This window comes from Garra rufa, chromosome 19 (assembly GCF_049309525.1).
Source record: "Garra rufa chromosome 19, GarRuf1.0, whole genome shotgun sequence".
Taxonomy (NCBI): Eukaryota; Metazoa; Chordata; class Actinopteri; order Cypriniformes; family Cyprinidae; genus Garra; species Garra rufa.
Window position 1 is genome coordinate 27,975,806 of NC_133379.1, and position 19,551 is coordinate 27,995,356.

Sequence of the window (19,551 nt, forward strand, 5' to 3'; positions counted from 1 at the left end):
GTGGAAAGTAAACTTTACAAGGCACTAACTGCTGATTGGAACGTAACTAAACATGAGCAATAGTAACAATGATAAACATAAACATTTAAGTAACTCATAAAGAAAATATTATGATAAACTACAGTTAACTCACATGTAAAACAAGCGTGCTCCGGGTCACTCTGTCCACTGGTTTATAGAGCAGAGCTGGCAGAGACAAGACAGAAGAGAACACACACACACACACACACACACACACAGTGGGCGATTATTCACAAGAGCCACTTTCATACTGCAGGCTCAAATGCAGATGTTTGAAATATTATCTAATCCACCCACTCAATGGGTTTTATGCAACTGAATTTAAAAGAAGGAACGACATGACATGCTGAGAGCGAAATGTGCAACACTTAAGCTCAATGAAAATACTACGGATAATATAATGACCATATAATGCAATACCATGTGCAAACTATAAATGCATTCCTGTTGTTTCTTACTTTCCAGTGAGTATTTGGCTGTCAGGTCCTTGCACTCCTTGGTGCTCCTGACCTTGAGACTCTGCAGAGATATCAGAGACAAACTCAGGATCAATAAACCTGTGAAGTGCACACCATCATGCAGGGCTGGTAACTGTAATCTCATAAAGAACATCAGATTGCTATTACAGAACAACTATTTTCGCCATATTACAGCAGATAATATCCTAACATTTGATAGCTTGTTACACAGTCAGTAATAAAGTAATAGGTAATTTGGCACCCATAGTCCAAACATTACGCCTGCTGTTAAATACTTCAGTGTGTATTCTGTTATGGTGCATATTCTCTCTCCTCCATTCTTTGTATATATAAAATCCCTTTCGGCAAAGACTAAATGAATAAATTAGCTTGTCACATTTGATATACATACACACTAAGAAAATGTTTCCTATTACAAGCTTTACACTTGTGGCAATACGCTCTAGAACCCACTAGAAATTGTCCACCCCCGCCAGTGCGAACAAACAATTATCCTAATGTTCGCTTTTGGTTGTGCTAGAAGGGAGGGATATCCAAAGTGTAAAGGGAAGTAGTAGTTGGCATGACAACGGTTGGTAGGGGGAATAAAGTGGGACGAGGTGAGCATCATCATGTAGATTTTATTCCAGACACCCTCTCTTCATAACATTTAGCAAGGCATAAAATCTCCCGCTGAACTCTGAAGAGCGCTGAGCGCCACTTTTAGATCTGCTATGCTGGTCGCTCTGGTTAATCAGTCACACTGAGTGACCCCATGGAGGAGCGCGGCAGGTAAAGCCCTGCATAAAAGCTGGAAATTACTTGTTCTTTGATGGCAGGATGCATCAAGGACACAGTAGATCTGACTGGAAGTTGTTGTGACTATAATTCCACTTTCTTGTTTTCGAACTTTAAACTAGGGATGTGCAATATTACGATTTTTGATTGTGGATGATTAAAATGTATTAAATGTACAACGTGACATACATTCACATCAAATGTTAACCTCAGCAGTAGGACACTGCACTTATCCGCAATCACAACAGTACTGTTTGGATGTGCTTTAAATAAGTGCTGTCAAAATTAGTGTGTTAATGCAGGCAATTAAATTTTTCTAGTTTAACAGTGTTTTCTAGTTTAACGGGGCTAGGGTTGGCCACCCCACTCACAACTGCTGCTTCTGTCTCTTTTGTTTTGACAAGAAGTGATTCATTTAGTCACAAAATGTCTTTACAACCACATCAAATGGGAGACTTTTTAGAAAGGCACTTCAAATTCGCCTCAGCGCCAGGAGCTAGTCGAACGAGCAAGGTACAGGTGATGAGGGAGCTTCAGTAGAACAATACTGCATGGTACAATACTGCATGTTTAAACTTCACTGAAACTGATTTAAATACAGAATCTTATGAATAGACTACAGAAGGCAAGGAAATATGCCTCAACTTGACAATTTCAGTGCAATTTTAGCACTTAAGACAGGTATGTTCTATGCAATTGTTTTGATAGAGGGACAAAGGATACAATTATAATTTTAACATTATTTCTTCTTCAGACATTGTTCTTTAAATAAAACAAGTATCAGCTGTATACAAAGTGACCAACAATTGGTTTTTGACCACTGAAAATGGGTAATATTCAATCATCTGTACATGAAGCCTCATTGGGATCCCTAAATCTTTGGGACTGGATGATGTAGGACATTGAAAATTAAGATTCCAAAAGAAAAATTCATTAAGAACTAGAATCTAAAATCATATTGCGATATCTTTAATACTTTTAGAGTTAAAGGCGCACAAACTTGAAAAAGGACATTTATGGCACTCAGACAAGCATGTTCAATACAGTTGTCTTAACAGAAGGAAACAAGATACATCTCTAGATTCAAAATGATTTGTTCTTTAGACATTACTCTTTAAAAGAAAATAAGTATTATATCAAACTGACCCACATCTGGTTTTTGACCACTGAAAATCTGTACATTTAAACAATTCACTCCAGGAGCCATATTAAATTTTCTCTGAAAATGAATCATATAGAGCCTTAAAAGTGAATATGCCAGAAGAAAAAATTGTTAAGGCCCATGGTCTCAAAGGACATTAAGATATTTTTAATACTTCTTGAGTTACAGGCATGCAAACTTTGGAAAAAAAACTTGAAAAGTGCTGTTTCCTCATTTTTGAATGATCACCATTGGCACATAGTGTAACAAAAATTGTTAAAGTCAACAAATTTACTAACAGACCCACCTATTTCTATGTAAAAAAAAAAAAAATACACATTATGATGCTGTAATCTTTCTGAAGTCATTTTAACCCCTTTAACTTGAGGCTGAATCTCGGGTGAAAATTGTTATTTTTACCTCCCTCTACAAAATAGTGGACTACTCGGTAAATATACATCCATGACATTTAATATTTTGGCTTTCATCATTATGCATGTCCATCTTTCCTCAGAAAAAAATAAATCAAAAATTTGAGCTGAGTTGATTTGACACAGAATGACCCAGCAGCCAAATAACCTAATAACCCAGCTGTGATGCCTATTATTTAAAGAACAAAAGAAAAAAAGAGAAATCAATAACTTTTGTAGCTTTATGGATTTATCTGTATTTAATTTAGTATTTGGTGTTTGATAACTTTATTCAGTTTCTGCATATTTCATGTTTGCTGAAGGGCACAGGTAAATAATGAGTTTATGTGAAGATTGTTTTAAGTTCACTTAAATTAGAAGTTATTTTTTAAAGTCTAATAAATGTAGCAATTAATAGCTCTCAATTATACTGTAATGTTGAATATATAAACAATATATATAAAGAACTACCTAGACATCAGTAATTCTGGTATCAGTAATACTCACCTTAAGTCCTACAAATTTTTTTAACCAATATTAAAAATATACTGTCTTTATGTTGTTTCAACATTAATTTGAAGATTAAATGTGAAATTATTACATTATAAAAGCATATTTAAAGATGTTAATGTCATGTGGGATTAATCATGATTAATTAAAGGGGTCCTATTACGCTCCTTTACAAAGTCTTTATTTTGTTTTTGGGGTGTACTTGAACATGCTGTCATACTTAGTTGTTCGAAAAACGCATTATTTTTCACATAATTTACATTATTACAATAGCTTTCTCCCCAGGCTGGCACAAACACACGGAACTGCGTAATAGGACCCCTTTAAAAAAAAAAAAAAAAGTACGATCAGTTAATTATTTTTAATCGATTGACAGCACTACTTTAAAAGCTTTGACTCAAGAACTGGTCCCAAGAATGATTATATTTTACTAGTACTGGTATCAACTATGTTACAGGATTCTATTCCGTCTAACCAATCAGAAGCCTTGGTAATAACTAAGCTGGGGAATTTGGGTAAAGGTATCTGTTCCCGTATTAAAATAACAAGACCTTGAGCACTCCAGTAGGCATTACCTCAGAGATCTCCGCAAACTGTGTGTTTGCTTGACAGCACTTCTCCGCGGTCTCCACGGCGAGTTCGTAATTATCCACAAAGGCCCTGTACAATCCAAGCTGGCTAGCCTGCAGGAAGAGAAAACAAAGTGAGTCATATCCACTCATGCATCTTTTCGTCTTTGTTGCCCATGTATGGTGGACTTTAAAACAGTAGGATGCAAACTGTTAAGATTCATGAGGATATCCAAGATGGCAGTTCCTGCTTCTGGCTAACAGCGACACTATCAGTAATGAGTGAGACGCACGCATGGACTCGCCGTGGTGACATGGGGCGGACAGACAGGACAGTGTCATCGCCGCAGGAGCAGCTGGGCCGTTGCTGTGCGTGGCTATAGGCCTACAGCGGTTGCCATGGCAGCAGAGGCCAACTCTACAGTGAGCAATTAATGCGTGCGGCTGGCGCTTGTAAAAAGCACATTTGAAAATCTGATTTAGCCCATCCAAACTCAATTGCCATCCTGTTAGAGCTGGAAACCTCTCTCTGGAAACAGCTCAATCAATCTCTCAAACACAAATATATATTAGATGATAAAGGGTTTGTGTGGGTGTATATGCATGATAATAAATACGCTGGAGCTGAGCCAGATGAAACATTTGTCTGGCTGGACTGACCATGTGGATTTGACAGTTTAAAGGCATAGTGTACTCAAAAATGGACAATAATGTCGTTCCAAACCCATAAGACCTCATTTATCCACAATTTTACAAAGAATAAAGTTGTTATTTTTGTTTTCTTTGCGCACAAAAAGTATTCTCATAGCTTCGTAAAATTACAGTTGAACCACTGATGTCACATGGACTATTTCAACAATGTCCTTACTACGTTTCTGGGCCTAGGGACATTTCAGTTACAGTATATTGCTGAATATGAAAAGTTATAGTGCTGTCATTGATGTGAATTAAAGAACGAAAGAAAAAAAATTCACTTGACTGCTCCAGTCGCTGATTAACTTTTGTAGCTTGAATAAAGATTAATAGTTTATGCATATGCAATTTATAGTTTTATTTGAAGGTTGTTTTAAAATCATTTAAATTAAAAGTTGTTATATATTTCAGAGCCTATTAAATGAGACACCAGTACCAGGACAGTTTCATGACCATCGGCAGGTGTGGCTGGCTAACTAAAAAGTTAGTTTTAGGCCCGGCTTATGACCCTATGTTTTTGTTACTGTACCTTTAAAAGGATACTTAACCCAAAAATCTTACTTCAGTCTCACATCACAACCCCAAGTGACCCATCACTGGTACACGTCCAGGTTTGGTGCTACATCCCGGGATAAATCTTTTATTTTGCACAGGCCAAAGAGACCATAAGTGAAGTCATTTTCGCAGTGTGTGCAATCCTCTCCATGCTGAGCAGAAACAGCCGCTCCGGGCCAGAATCTATCTGCAGCGTGGAGGACGGGAATTTACTCTGCGACAACCTCATTACAGCGTGGAGAGGGATGATGACCGTAATAAAGCAACGACAACACATGCTGGGTCGAGTCAAACCGTGGCTGAGCGCTGTGAAGGGATGTGTTAAGCTTAAGTAAGAAACTGAAAATCCAGCAATGTAAACAGACTGAAGCAACTTCAATCAAATGTTTAAAGGGAACCCTGGGTATTAAGACTTGTAAAGCTTAATATAATGTAAATGATCTATTTTATTGCAATATGTAGTAGAAAACCAGTGAAAGATTTACAATGTCTAAAAATCCACATCGTTATATACATATTTTGGACTATGGGGGATGCCATTATTTTGATTACATAGAACGGTGGCACTGAGATACTGAAAGAGCTTACAAGTGGCGACGAATGTAAGCGTAGGCTCAAAACAAATGCTGTACTTGCATCGTTGTACAAAATGCATGTTTACATCATTTGTAAGCTCGTGATAGCAGTGGTCAACTATATGCCTCAAAGGCATTAGGGCTGAGGTGGAAAGAACAAAGACGCAGGTCTTTAGGAAGTTTTATTCTTTCACAGGCATCTTCCCATTCTTTTCTCCACTTCTTATCACCAAGAAAGCAGTTAAGACTTAAATTGCTTCTTTTGTTGCCCTTTTACTAAAATTTACAACCAAAAGCCGCACAATGTGGCATTGTATCTGTATTTTATTTTCCAAGTTATGTTGTATAAAATATAGCAACAGATAGTGCCAGTAGCTCACCAAGTGCAACCGTTCTATGTAATCAAAATATGTATTAAACAATGTGGATTTTTAAAATAACGTAAATCTTTTATTGGTTTTCTACTACATATTATAGACATCATTCATGTTATATTAAGCCATACATGACTTAATACCCAGGGTTTCTTTTAAAACATACAAAACCAACTAAACTAAGAGACCTTAGAGTAGACACTATATTTCATTTGAAGGATACAAATTGTTCATAATGTTGTGTACTATATGTGAATGATTCATACAAGAAAACACTGGGAAAAAAACTTATGAAAGGTTTTTAAAGTTATCTTTGATTTTTCTAAAAATCTAAAACTAAATCTGGTTTCACTTCATTAAAAATCATTTAATAAGAATCAACTGAAAACGTAATGGCTCCCAGAGGAGTTTAAGACATCACAGTCCATCAAAATATACTTCAGAGATAATGGACTCTGGCATAAGAGGCACTGAAAAGGATCTTTACCCATTAACAAAAACCTATGTCTGGAGTGGCCTATTTGAAAGTGGGTGCAGATATTTCGGTCCAAGCGATTTTTAAAATGGACACAATGAATTCAACCAACACAGGAGTTTTTTATTTGTTCTATACTGATTTGTTAATTTTTGAGGATGTAGCTTTAGGGTTTATAGTAGGTTGGAGGTCTGAAATTGGAATAGGGCATTTTTCTAACCTTGGATGGATAGAAGGATGAAGGGATAGATGGATGAACGGATTGTTGGGACAGATAAATCTGCAATATATCAGTATTAAAAGCAGAGGTCTCAAACTCAATTCCTGGAGGGCCGCAGCTCTGCAGAGTTTAGCTCTAACCAGGTCCAACTCACACCTGCTTGGAAGTTTCTAGTAATCCTGAAGACCTTGATTAGCTGGATCAGGTGTGTTTAAATAGGGTTGGAGCTAAACTATGCAGAGCTGTGGCCCTCCAGGAATTGAGTTTGAGACCAGTGATTAAAAGGGTCGTGAACTGAGAAATCAAAAATATTGTTGTACTATAAAAACATGCTGTACATTTCAGAACTCAAAACTTTCTTGTTAGTCTAAAAACAGCTTATATTGAAGCCAATCTGCCAAAACAACAGGTTTAAGATGCAATAGTGTGGCTAAACACTGCCTCCGCAGAAGAAGATCAATGCCACCTTCTACATCACTGACTGTTTTGCCGATTTGTAGTGTAATAACAAGAGGCAAACTCAGGTTTACACAGAAACCAAAAGATAAAGCTGGCTCCGAAGACAATAAGATGCTTTGCAGTGCCAAGTTGCGGAAAAACAATCTTTGCATTGCCTTCCTTTAAATCCCAACATTAGGAAACAGTGGATGAACTTTATTTTTAATTAGGTTCCAGACCGTCAGTAAGAAATTGGTCCTTTGTTAACTTCATTTTACCACGAATTCATTTACAAACGAGGCACAATTCTCAGAAAACATTTAAAAATTTTCAGAAACATTAAAACTAAAAGACGATGCTGTGCCGACTATATTGGATTCGACAGTAATCTGGTCACTATTGTATTGTCTGTTATTACAGATCATTTAATACATTTAATAAAATTTGTACTGAGTATTTATGCGTTTTAATCTAAATCACAGCAGTGTTCATCTATGAAGGATGTAGGCTGTCAAACATACACAACTATTACAACTATGTTAGCCAATCATAGAAAGAGGTATTTACTTTCAAGTCTACAATCCGCTACGCCTATTCAAACAAAGCGTTTAGATGAGGGTCAAAACAGGACAGAAATAACCTATTACTTCTTAATTATGATGTTTTTATGTAAAAATCTTGATAATATTATAAGTTGACCTCAGTACAATATAAGTAAAAATGGCACGTACTAATCAACAGGACATTCTTTTTGTATGTTGGTTATGGTTACAAACTCTTTTAAACGCTGTGTTGACAGTTCGATATTCCTCATTCAGATAACACATAACCAGGCCGTTAAATGTCAATACGGAGATGTTGTACACTAAGACTGTTGTGAGAAAACTAAAAAGTTGATACGTCAGCTGGTTGAGACAGCTTGACAGAGACTTCAGCACAGCAGTGTTCACATCCTCTCAGCCTCGACACACTTCCTCATGATGACATGACCATATGCCAGGCCCAGCTGAAGATGAAAGTACGTTCCTCTGCTCGGTGCACTTAACAATGTTTAAGTAGGTCACAGAAAAGACGGGAATGTCAGAATTTCTCGCTGTTGGGAGAACGGTCTCTGGAGAATTTACATACAGCGACAGCCGTAAAACATTTAGCGCAAGCGAGCAGGAATATTAGCATCTTTCTCACAGCTGAGCGGGACAACGAACATCACCTCTGACATACAGGCGCCCGTAACGACTTGCTATGATTTGCATTGCGTTTTCTTACTCAACATGAGCTGTCGGGAAGGCAGAAACAACACAAACAGCAGGAGACATTTCTATCACTGACTTTGACTATATCTCTCTCGTTCATTCATCTTCTTGTCTCTCCCGCTGCGAGCAACTGTCTTTTTAGGGAGGCTGCCTCCTCGAGCACTGCCTCGCCTCCTCCTGCCTCCGGATTCTTGTTAATAGATGCGGGAGAGGGTGAGGGGATTAGTGACAAATAGCCTCCAGTCAAAATGACTGCCTGACTGACTGACTGTCTGAGGAAAGCCCAGCACCTTCTGGGAGCAAACACATCTTGGCCACTGTAGCTTCCGTTTATTAAGCGTGGGATGGTGAAAGTGGGGAACAATGAAGAGGAAAATGGAAAGATAAATAAATGTGGAATAGGACTCCTGCGTGCTCTGGCCGGACAGACCGAGGAGGGATTTATCTGCCCCCCTAACAGTCACCAGAGTCACGTGAGGAAAGAACTTAATGGAAAAGAACAGGGGTGGGGGTGGGGGGGGGCAGAGATAGAGAACACAATCTTCGAATGGCACTATTAATAGCCTCTCCTCAAGACACAAAGCACACACTGTAGTATCTGCCCAAGTGGCTGGGTGAAAAAAGGAAAAAAGACAGCATTGAGATGTGATTTTCAACGTTACACAGGCTCCTGCCGTCCAGACATTGTGTGACTGTGCGGTGTCGCTCTAGGGGCATAAATGATTCATTTAGGATTCCTTGATTTAGAGATAAATGTTAATTCTGTTTCAGCCTCATGGGGCACAAAAGTGAAAAGGGAATGGACAGCTGAAGCATTTCCACTATGATTAGATTTAAATTCTTTACTCCATATCAGATTCTCAATTCATAATTATATTACAAAGCAGATACTAATTATACTTCAAATACTGGTTGGTGTTTACATAAAATACTTCAGAACGAAACAGGACATATTTTATGTACAAAAAGGAGGACAGGACATTATCCATCAAGATGGCAAGTGAATAGTGGGGGATTTGCTGAAAGGAGTTTAAAAAATGATGTCAGACCCTAAGAAATGAGTAAATAGGGTCTATTTCAATTTCGTATTGTGTTGAGAATTTTACTCACTTGTTTTTGGAAAAGGTCTCCCACACGTTGGTGGTGACTCCACTGCTGCACTCTGGGTAAAAGGCTATCATAGAATTCTTTGTGGATCTCGTAGAGCTCAGGCACTTTAAAGAAGATGGTTTCGATCTGTTGAACAGTCAGGACAGGCTGGGAGGTGGTGGCTGCTGCTTTCAGGGGCTTCATGGGCTGACAAAAGAGCAGGAACAGACATTTGAACATTTTAGTGAGAAGTTTGTGACAGTCTAATCAACCACAGTTGAGGTGAAAAGTTTACACCCCCCTTTTAGAATCTGCATAACGTACAATATTTTTCCAAAACAAGAGGGATCATGTGAAATGCATGTTATTGTTCATTTAGTACTGACCTGAATAAGATATTTCACATAAAAGACGTTGAATTTACAAAAATAAAATTCAAAAGTTTACGTACACTTGGTTCTATATACTGTGTTGTTACCTGAATGATCCATAGCTGTTTTTTGTTTAGTGGTAGATGTTCATGAGTCCCTTGTTTGTCCTAAACAGTTAAACTGCCTGCTGTTCTTCAGAAAAATTCTTCAGGTCCCACTAATTATTTGGTTTTCCAGCATTTTTGTTTATTTAAACCCTTTCCAATAACTGTATGATTTTGAGATCCATCTTTTCACACTGAGGAAAACTGAGGGACTCATATGCAACTATTAACGCTCACTGATGCTCCAGAAGGAAAAACCATGCATTAAGTGGGGGGTGAAAACCTTTTGAACTTAAAGATTAGGGTAAATGTAACTTATTTTGTCTTCTGGGAAACATGTCACTATCCTCTGTAACCTCTGAAGGACAGTACTAAATGAAAAAAATATATAATATTTAGGAAAAATAAGAAAAATGTACACATCTCCATTCTGTTCAAAAGTTTTCACCCCTCTGCTTTTAATGTATCGTTTTTCCTTCTGGAGCATCAGTGAATGTTTGAACCTTCTGTAATGGTTCCATAAGAGTCCCTCAGTTGTCCTCAGTGTGAAAAGATGGATCTCAATTGATGGAAAGGGTTTAGGGTTTGGTTTAACTGTTCAGGACAAACAAGGGACTCATGAACAACTATGACTAAAGAAAAAAACACAGCTGTGGATCATTCAATTTAAGAACACAGTAATAAGAATCAAGGGATGTAAACTTTTGAACGGTGTTCACATTTTTATAAAATCAACTATTATTTTCAGTTGTGGACTATATGTATATATCTTTTATGTGAAATATCTTACTTAGGTCAGTACTAAATAAACAATAACATGCATTTTATATGATCCCTCTTATTTTGGTAAAATAATTAACATTTCACAGATTCTGAAAGGGGAAGTAAACTTTTGACCTCAACTGTATATAAACTACTGTTCAAAAGTTTGAGGTTGGGTTGGTAAGATTTTTAACTAATCATTAATAATAAACTAATCACGACGTTCCTTGAACTCCATATACTAAGAGTCTGCATTTGGCTTAAATTTGCTCTACTAATGTACATCATACATATTTATATGCATTTAAATGTAGGAGATGATGGATAAGATCATCTAATTTTAAAATCAGTGGCATAATCACTCAGAAATCCAGAGGTCTCGCGAGAGCACAATTTGAATTGTCTCTGCAAGACACTCTGGCATCGAGCAATGATGCAGGTTACTGCAATACGTAAGCAATTGTGGGAACCAATCAAATCGGTGTATCTGATGTAGGCGGGCCAGAGGCGAGCTAAGCTGATGATGACAGCACTGCGACATCCGAATCATATAGTAAACTTTGAAAGACCGCTGTCGCTACAGATGAACAACAAGTTGTTTGAAACGGCTTTGGCCGCTACAATGAACGAGTTAGACTTGGCTTTCCATATAAAAGAGGAACAGAAAGCCGAAAACTCGAATCGTTCCTTTGCAAGAAGGACGTTTTTGCTGTTTTGCCGACTGGATACAGCAAGAGTTTAATCTATCAGTTCACGAGTTCACGCTTACATATAATTAGCCGGAGAATAGTAGTGCATGTTTGGCGTGCTGTCCGGTGAAGGGCTCCGAGCTCGGGAGTGGCCCGAACCCAGAGTACGTTACCCCCCAATAGGAGTAGCGAGAACTCGGAGTGATGAGATGGGGTGGTGGAGGTTTACTGATAAACCATCGACTGAATTGAGGTGAGTCTGCTGTATTTAAACCTATGGCGCTGATTGACTTGTGATGTTTACGCTAAGCATCTGATGCGCTTCTCCCGAACTTTGTTAATGAAACATCATTTAGCTCTGCTGGTAGCTAAGCGTGTATTGTTGTGATTTCTTGTGGCGTTATCCAATTGCGTGCAGTTAGAGTTTCAAATGCATGCTTGGTGCCGCCCCTCGAGTTAGGCAGTTTTCATTGCTCGATCCCAGACCCTTAATCTTAATAGATTAGGGTCTGGATTTTTCCAGGCTATCAGCTGACCCAACTTCAGGCTCTTTTACCAGTAACAGCGCCTCCAGATGGCTGAGGTAGGTCTCTTCACTGGCCAGGATTCCAGACAACACCCTTTTCCTCATCTCCAATCCCTTCTCCAGGTCCAACTCCGCCTGCGTGAACACAGAAAGAGCTCACACGCTTCTGAACAACACACTCTTAAATCACATGACATTAAATTACATACTGGCAACACTGGAAAGAGCTATAAAAAAACGATTTGGCACCGGTTCAATGAAGCTGCTCTACGGTCTTATAATAACTACACGAGAATCATGGGAAATTCATAACACCTTTGAACTAACCTTTGAATAAGGCCTTTATGTACAGTAGTCTACACTATTCACAAAGCCCAGAGAAAAGCATAAGAGATACTACAGAGCTAGAATGCATCCAAACGCAAGGCATATCTATTTTGTATCATGTGTGTGTGGGGTTACCGAGTGCTGATGACAGCTAAATGGGCCTGAAATGTTGGTTTCCATGGCCACAGCACAGGTAGTGGAAAGCACAGATGTTTGTGATAGTCTCATGAGACTTTCTAGTCCAGATTTTAGGATAAAACCTCCATCTGCTGTTATCACTGTGGACTACACTGGCTTGAATTGAGTTAAGATGAGGTGATGCTCAAGTGCTTCCACTGCATACATTTCTTCTAATCTCACCAACTGATATTAGATGTAAAACCCCACCAGGTGACAAGAGTAAATCCCGAACTGAAACCTTCAGCAGGGGGAAGGTGGAAATCAAGGTTTTATTCATGAACTCTTGGGCGCTAGACGTCTCACCCCAGGGGGCATCCCTGTATCTCTAGGCCACCATCTTTTATTCATCCACATATTTATTAATCAAAGCATGTCAGCGTTCCAGCGCATGAGAATGAGTTGAGCTCATCTCAGATGCTCAAACAATAACCCTCGCTTATTGAAAACGCAAGGATGAGAAAGTATTTCTCATCATATGCACAACAGGCAAAAAATTACAAATGTGACCCTGGACCACAAAACCAGTCATAGGTAGCATGGGTATATTTGTAGCAATAGCCATTGGTCAAAATTATAAATTTTTCTTTTATGCCAAAAATTATTCGGATATTAAGTAAAGATCATGTTCCATAAAGATACCTGTTCAATTTCCTACCATGAATATATCAAAACTTAATTTTTGATTAGTAATATGCATTGCTAAAAACTTAATTTGGACAACCTAAAAGATTTTTTTTCAATTTTAAGATTTTTTATGACTGACATAGAAGAGAAAAAAAGCTATATAACGTCGTTATTTTTGTTTTGTTAAGACTGAACCATTGATGTCACATTTTAACAATGTCCTTACTACCTTTCTGGTCCTTGAACGTGCCAGTTGCGTTACTGTCTATGCAGGGTCAGAAAGCTCTAGGAGTTCATCAAAAATATCCTAATTTGTGTTCTAAAGATGAACAGAAGTCTTACTGGTTTGGAACGACATGAGGGTTTTTGTGTGAACTATCTCTTCAAAAATGCAATTCTCACTCATTATTCTGATTCCATATTTGAGGGGAAACACGGCAAGATAACGTGTCTAAAAAAACAGGTGACGACTCAATTATTTGTAGCTCAATTCAAGACGTTTACATCAAATCCCTCTTAGAATTGGTCCATATTTCAAATCCCTGGCTTAGTGTATGTTGGGTAAACACATAAAGCATGTAGGTGTTACTGGGGAGTGTGTGCAGGTGAGTATCTACTCCGCATTGATTAAAATCCATGTGGGAGCTAAACACAGAGGTCATAAGGGCCCAAATAAACTGCTTGCCTCTGGGCATGGTATTGGCAGGGAGGGACATCAATCAATTTGACAGCCAATGGCTGTGTCAATGAAGCAAGAAAGCTCTGTTTTACAATCAGTAATTTAATTTGATGGCTACTATGCATGATGAAGACAGTTTCCCAAGGCTCTGAAATGAAAGCCATGAAAATTTTGAACTATAGTTGATAACAACAGAAACTAGAGAGAATTTCTTTAGATCACGCATGACTGCATGCAATAAACGACGTGAGATTCTTCCGCACAGTGCCGAGCTATATAATATTTACTAAGCTGCGATAAGCACTTAATGTTCAATTAGAATTGTACCACGCAGACTCAGCACTTCAGAATCTGCAAGCTTTGAAATCTGCCAAATTTCACAGCTCACTGGTTTTGTTGTGTAGCATTACCATTGAGGCTATAAATATATGTGGGTTTACTGGTACAATTATTCAAAATGGACTGCTTTACAGATGGCATATACTTGGCGGATTCCTACCATGCATAAAGAAATCTCTAATGCATACTCTTTACCATCACATACCACCAAGAAAGCATTAATCTTTCTGTGCGCAACAAAATAATTAGCTACTAGTACTACTTGGGTATCTGATGAGAGTCTGACTCGTCATTTGTATAGTCAATTATTTTGTATTTGTAAAATGTGACCCTGAACCACAAAACCAGTCATAAGGGAACATTTGAAAACGTATCAGTAAGCTTTCCATTGATGTTTGATTTGTTAGGATAGGGCAATATGTGGCTGAGATACAACTATTTGAAATCTGGAACCTGAGGGTGCAAAAAAATTTTTTTTGAGAAAATCGCCTTTTTTAGTTGTCCAAACGAAGTTCTTAGCAATGCATATCTAGTTTAAAAGAAGCATTTATTTGAAATAGTAATTTCATTAAAGTTATTACTATCACTTTTAATAAATTTAAGACATGAATCTGGAAAAAATTGCTTCTATAAAAAATAAAACACTCACTGCTTCATAAGCAAAAACGATGCATTAAGAGCCGGATGGTGAACACTTTTGAAAACTCAATTTAATTATTTTGTCTTCTAAGGAACATGTAAGCATCTTCTGTAGCTGCTAAAGGGCTGTATTAATCTGAAATATATATATATATATGTGACCCTGGACCACAAAACCAGTCTTAAGTCGCTGGGGTATATTTGTAGCAATAGCCAAAAATACATTGCATGGGTCAAAATTTTTGATTTTTCTTTTATGCCAAAAATCATTAAGAAATTAAGTAAAGTTCATGTTTCATGAAGATTTTTTGTAAAATTCCTACTGTAAACATATCAAAATGTAATTTTTGATTTGTAATATGCATTGTTAAGAACCTAATTTGGACAACTTTAAAGGTGATTTTCTCAGTCTTTTTGATTTTTTTGCATCCTCAGATTTCTGATTTCAAATAGACGCATCTCAGCCAAATATTGTCCTATCCTAACAAACCATACATCAATAGAAAGCTTATTTATTGAGCTTTCATATGATGTATAAATCTCAGTTTTGTCAAATTTAACCTTATGACTGGTTTTGTGGTCCAGGGTCACATATACATATATATATATATATATATATATATACACTGTATAAGCAAATTAAGAAAAATGTACACATTTTCATTCTGTTCAAAAGTTTTCACCCCTGGCTCTTAATGCATTTTTTTTTCTTCTGAAGCATAAATGAGCATTTGAACCTTCTCTAATGGTTGCATATGAGCTCCTCAGTTGTCCTCAGTGTGAAAAGATGGATCTCAAAATCACACAGTCATTGTTGGAAAGGGTTCAAATACACAAAAACGCTGAAAAACAAGAATTTGTGTGACCTAAAGAACTTTTCTGAAGAACAGTGGGCAGTTTAACTGTTCAGGACAAACAAGGGATTCATGAACAACGATTACTAAACAAAACAAAAAAACAGTATTAAGAATCAAGTGTATGTAAACGTTTGAACAGGGTCATTTTTGTACATTTCTCTTGTGGACTACATGTAAATGTCTTTTATGTAAATCTTCTTTTTCAGGTTGGTACTAAATCAGAGAAAATCGCCTTTAAATTTGTCCAAAAGAAGTTCTTAGCAATGCGTATTACTAATCAAAAATTAAGTTTTGATATATTTATGGTAGGAACTTTACAAAATATCTTCATGGAACATGATCTTTCCTTAATATCCTAATGATTTTTGGCATAAAAGAAAAATGAATCATTTTGAACCATGCAATGAATTTTTGGCTATAAATACAAATATACTTGTGCTACTTAAGACTGGTTTTGTGGTCCAGGGTCACAAATAAATGTAGTTAACAAATGTTTGTTTAAAAAAAACAAAATGTCAGACTTGTCAATGTCTGGCAGGCGAGGAGGTGACTTACAGACTTGGAGGACTCGATTGAGCCGGAGGAGAGGGTGTCTCGACTGCTGCGGCTTTTGGAGCTGAGGTGAGGTGAAGAGGAAGGGGAGTCATCGATGTAGGGCAGAATGTCATGGTGTCGTCGTTGCTCCTCCGCTCGGTCCGCGTCATAACCGTAGGTAGGCGGAGTGCCTGTAAACGGACCATCTGTGAACAGAAGGAAAAGGAAGAATACAGTTGACAAAACCATCTGGAAGAACAGCATCTGATTGGTAAACAACAGTATGTAACATTAGAGTTCATGCCTCATGTCCTAATGTCATCAACTAAGAGAGTCTGTTCAAATTCTCAGTGTTCAATTGACTCAGTTTAAGTGGCAGTCTAACATTAGCCTAGAGCTCTCGAAGAGCAATGAGATTATGTCTGGAGTGGGTTTTAAGTTTTCGTATTAATGCAGATAGACCTGAACTTTCTGTATACATTAAGATCCCACATAACTTTATGGCTTAAAGCATTTCCCTCACCAGAGAAAGAGACATAAAGGAAGACAAACGCTCTCACTACCGTAGGAAAGCAGCCCAAATTCCCTCTTCCTGGACCGGTTTGGCCATTAAGCTGCTGGCAGGCACACCAGAGGATCTCATATTTATTCAACACAAGCTCTCATTTAAAACTAACTGTTTTGCCCTCATGAAAGACAAGCACATCTGCTATGCTCTAGGAGGAATATGCAGGACATTAAAGGGTTAGTTGTTCCAAACCAGTACGAATTTCAGTCTTCTGCATAATGCAAATCTTATATTTTTGAAGAATGTGGGAAACCAAAACACTGGTCCCGATTAACTTCTATAATACACTCTGCAAGTCAATGGGAACCAGCAGCTGTTTGCTTACCCACATTCTTTAAAGTACCTTCTTTTGTGTTAAACAGAAGAAAAAAATTCATGCAGGTTTGGAACAACTTGAGGATGAGTAAAACTACTAAAGAGCAAAACGAGTCTTTTTCTTCAAAAAAGTGACAGCAACAATGCGCTGCCAGCTTTAAAGGACTGATGGACAGTGAAACTGCAATTCAAAGTCATTGCTGATGAATCCCTCCCTTGTTTTCACAGTTTTGGCAGGTGGGAAAACTCCTGCAGTTCTAAAACCAGAGAAAGGGCCACGGAAACATTTTTTTTTTACCACACAGAAGGACGATAGGCACTGTTTACTTGATGTGGAAAACAGGATTTCGTAGTCTTTCAAGAAGTTTGATCATTGCACAACTTGTTTACTAACATGTAGGACATGTATAAACATGGATAATTTTGCTTACTATGAAATAAAACTTAATGAAGATCCACAGAGCTATTAAATTTCTAAAAATAAATATAATAATACATTATATACACACTACCATTCAAAAGTTTAGGGTTTGGGATGTTTTTGAAAATGCACCAAAACTGCAATTATTTGATCAAACACACTGTAAAAACAGTAATAATGTGAAATTATTACAATTTTAAACATGTGTTTTCTATTTGAATATGTTTTAAAATGTAATTTATTCCTAAGATGACAGCTGCATTTACAGCAGCCATTACTCCAGTTCTCAGTGTCACACGAGCCTTCCACAACCATTCTATGCTGCTTTGCTATAAACACTTATTATTATTATTATTATTAAGATTGAAAACAGCTGCTAATTATGTAATACAGATTAATAGTTTAAAAGAAGCATTTATTTAGAATAGTAATTTCATTATTACTATCACTTTTAATCAATTTAAAGGAACACTCCACTTTTTTTGGAAATAGGCTCATTCTCCAACTCCCCCCGAGTTAATAAGTTGATTTTTACCGTTTTGAAATCCATTCAGCCGTTCTCCTGTTCTGGCGATATCACTTTTAGCATAGCTTAGCATAGATCATTGAATCCTATTAGACCAATAGCATCACGTTCAAAAATGACCAACGAGTTTCCATATTTGTTGTATTTAAAACTTGACTCTTCTGTAGTTATATCGTGTACTAAGACCGGCGGAAATGCAAAGCTGCGAGTTTCTAGGCTGATAAGATTAGGAACTACACTTACATTCCGGTGTAATAGTCCAGGAAGTTTGCTGCCGTAATATGGCCGAAGCAGGCGGAGTATTATCAGAAATGAGTTCCCAGCTAGTTTAGCATTTGCACATGTGCTGCGTGGTATTACTGCTCCTGCTTCAGCCTTATTACGGCAGCAAACTTCCTTGACTATTACGCCGGAATTGGAGTGTAGTTCCTAATCTTATCAGCCTAGAAACTCGCAGCTTTGCATTTCCACCAGTCTTAGTACACGATATAACTACAGAAGAGTCAAGTTTTAAATAGGACAAATATGGAAACTCGTTGGTCATTTTTGAACGTGATACTACTGGTCTAATAGGATTCAATGATCTATGCTAAGCTTTGCTAAAAGTGATATCGCCAGAACAGGAGAACGGCTGAATGGATTTCAAAACGGTAAAACTCAACTTATTAACTCTGGGGGAGTTGGAGAATGAGCCAATTTCCAAAAAAAGTGGAGTATTCCTTTAAGACATGTATGCGGAAAAAAAAAGTTTCTATCAAAAATAAACACTTACAGATGCTCCATAAAAAAAACGATACATTAAGAGCAGGAGAGTGAAAACTTTTCGAATTTGAAGAATTAAAAATAACTTATTGTGTCTTCTTGGGAACATGTAAGTATCTTCCGTAGCTTCTAAAGTGTTGTACTAATCGAAAAAAAAATATGATATTTAAGCAAATTAAGAAAAATGTACACATTTTCATTCTGTTCAAAAGTTTTCACCCCCGGCTCCTAATGCATTGCTTTTTCTTCTGAAGCATCAATGAGTGTTTGAACCTTCTGTAATAGTTGCATATGAGTCTCTCAGTTGTCCTCAGTGTGAAAATCAAATCATATCAAAATCATACAGTCATTGTTGGAAAGGGTTCAAATACACAAAAATGCTGAAAAACAAGAATTTGTGGGACCTGAAGGACTTTTCTGAAGAACAGTGGGCAGTTTAACTCTTCAGGGCAGTTGTGGATCATTCAGGTAACAACACAGTGTTATATGATCCCTCTTATTTTGGTAAAATAATTCATATTTTGCAGAGTCTGCAAGATGTATGCAAACTTTTGACTGTATATACAAACCTTGACCCCAAACTTCAGCACAGTAGTGTATACTGTATATAAAACATTTCCACCAAAACCACTATTTCTTCAACCACTATTTTTTTTGTCTAAAATTGTTTTAATTTAGAATTCAATTCAAAATGATTAATGAATCATAACATCTGTGTGAAAACATTGAGAAAATAGATTGATGTATAA

General features: G+C 37.3%; 1 protein-coding gene across 1 annotated transcript in view; it reads right to left on the minus strand.

Annotated features, from left to right (window-relative positions):
• Nucleotides 1–19,551, minus strand: part of bcr (BCR activator of RhoGEF and GTPase) — a 100,880-nt gene that overhangs the window by 26,771 nt on the left and 54,558 nt on the right. The window contains exons 2-7 of the mRNA XM_073824397.1: nt 16,232–16,416; nt 12,062–12,166; nt 9,601–9,786; nt 3,914–4,021; nt 480–540; nt 134–186 (exon numbers count right to left, since the gene is read on the minus strand). Coding sequence (XP_073680498.1) covers nt 134–186; nt 480–540; nt 3,914–4,021; nt 9,601–9,786; nt 12,062–12,166; nt 16,232–16,416 — 698 coding nt within the window. The remainder of the gene's footprint in view (nt 1–133; nt 187–479; nt 541–3,913; nt 4,022–9,600; nt 9,787–12,061; nt 12,167–16,231; nt 16,417–19,551) is intronic.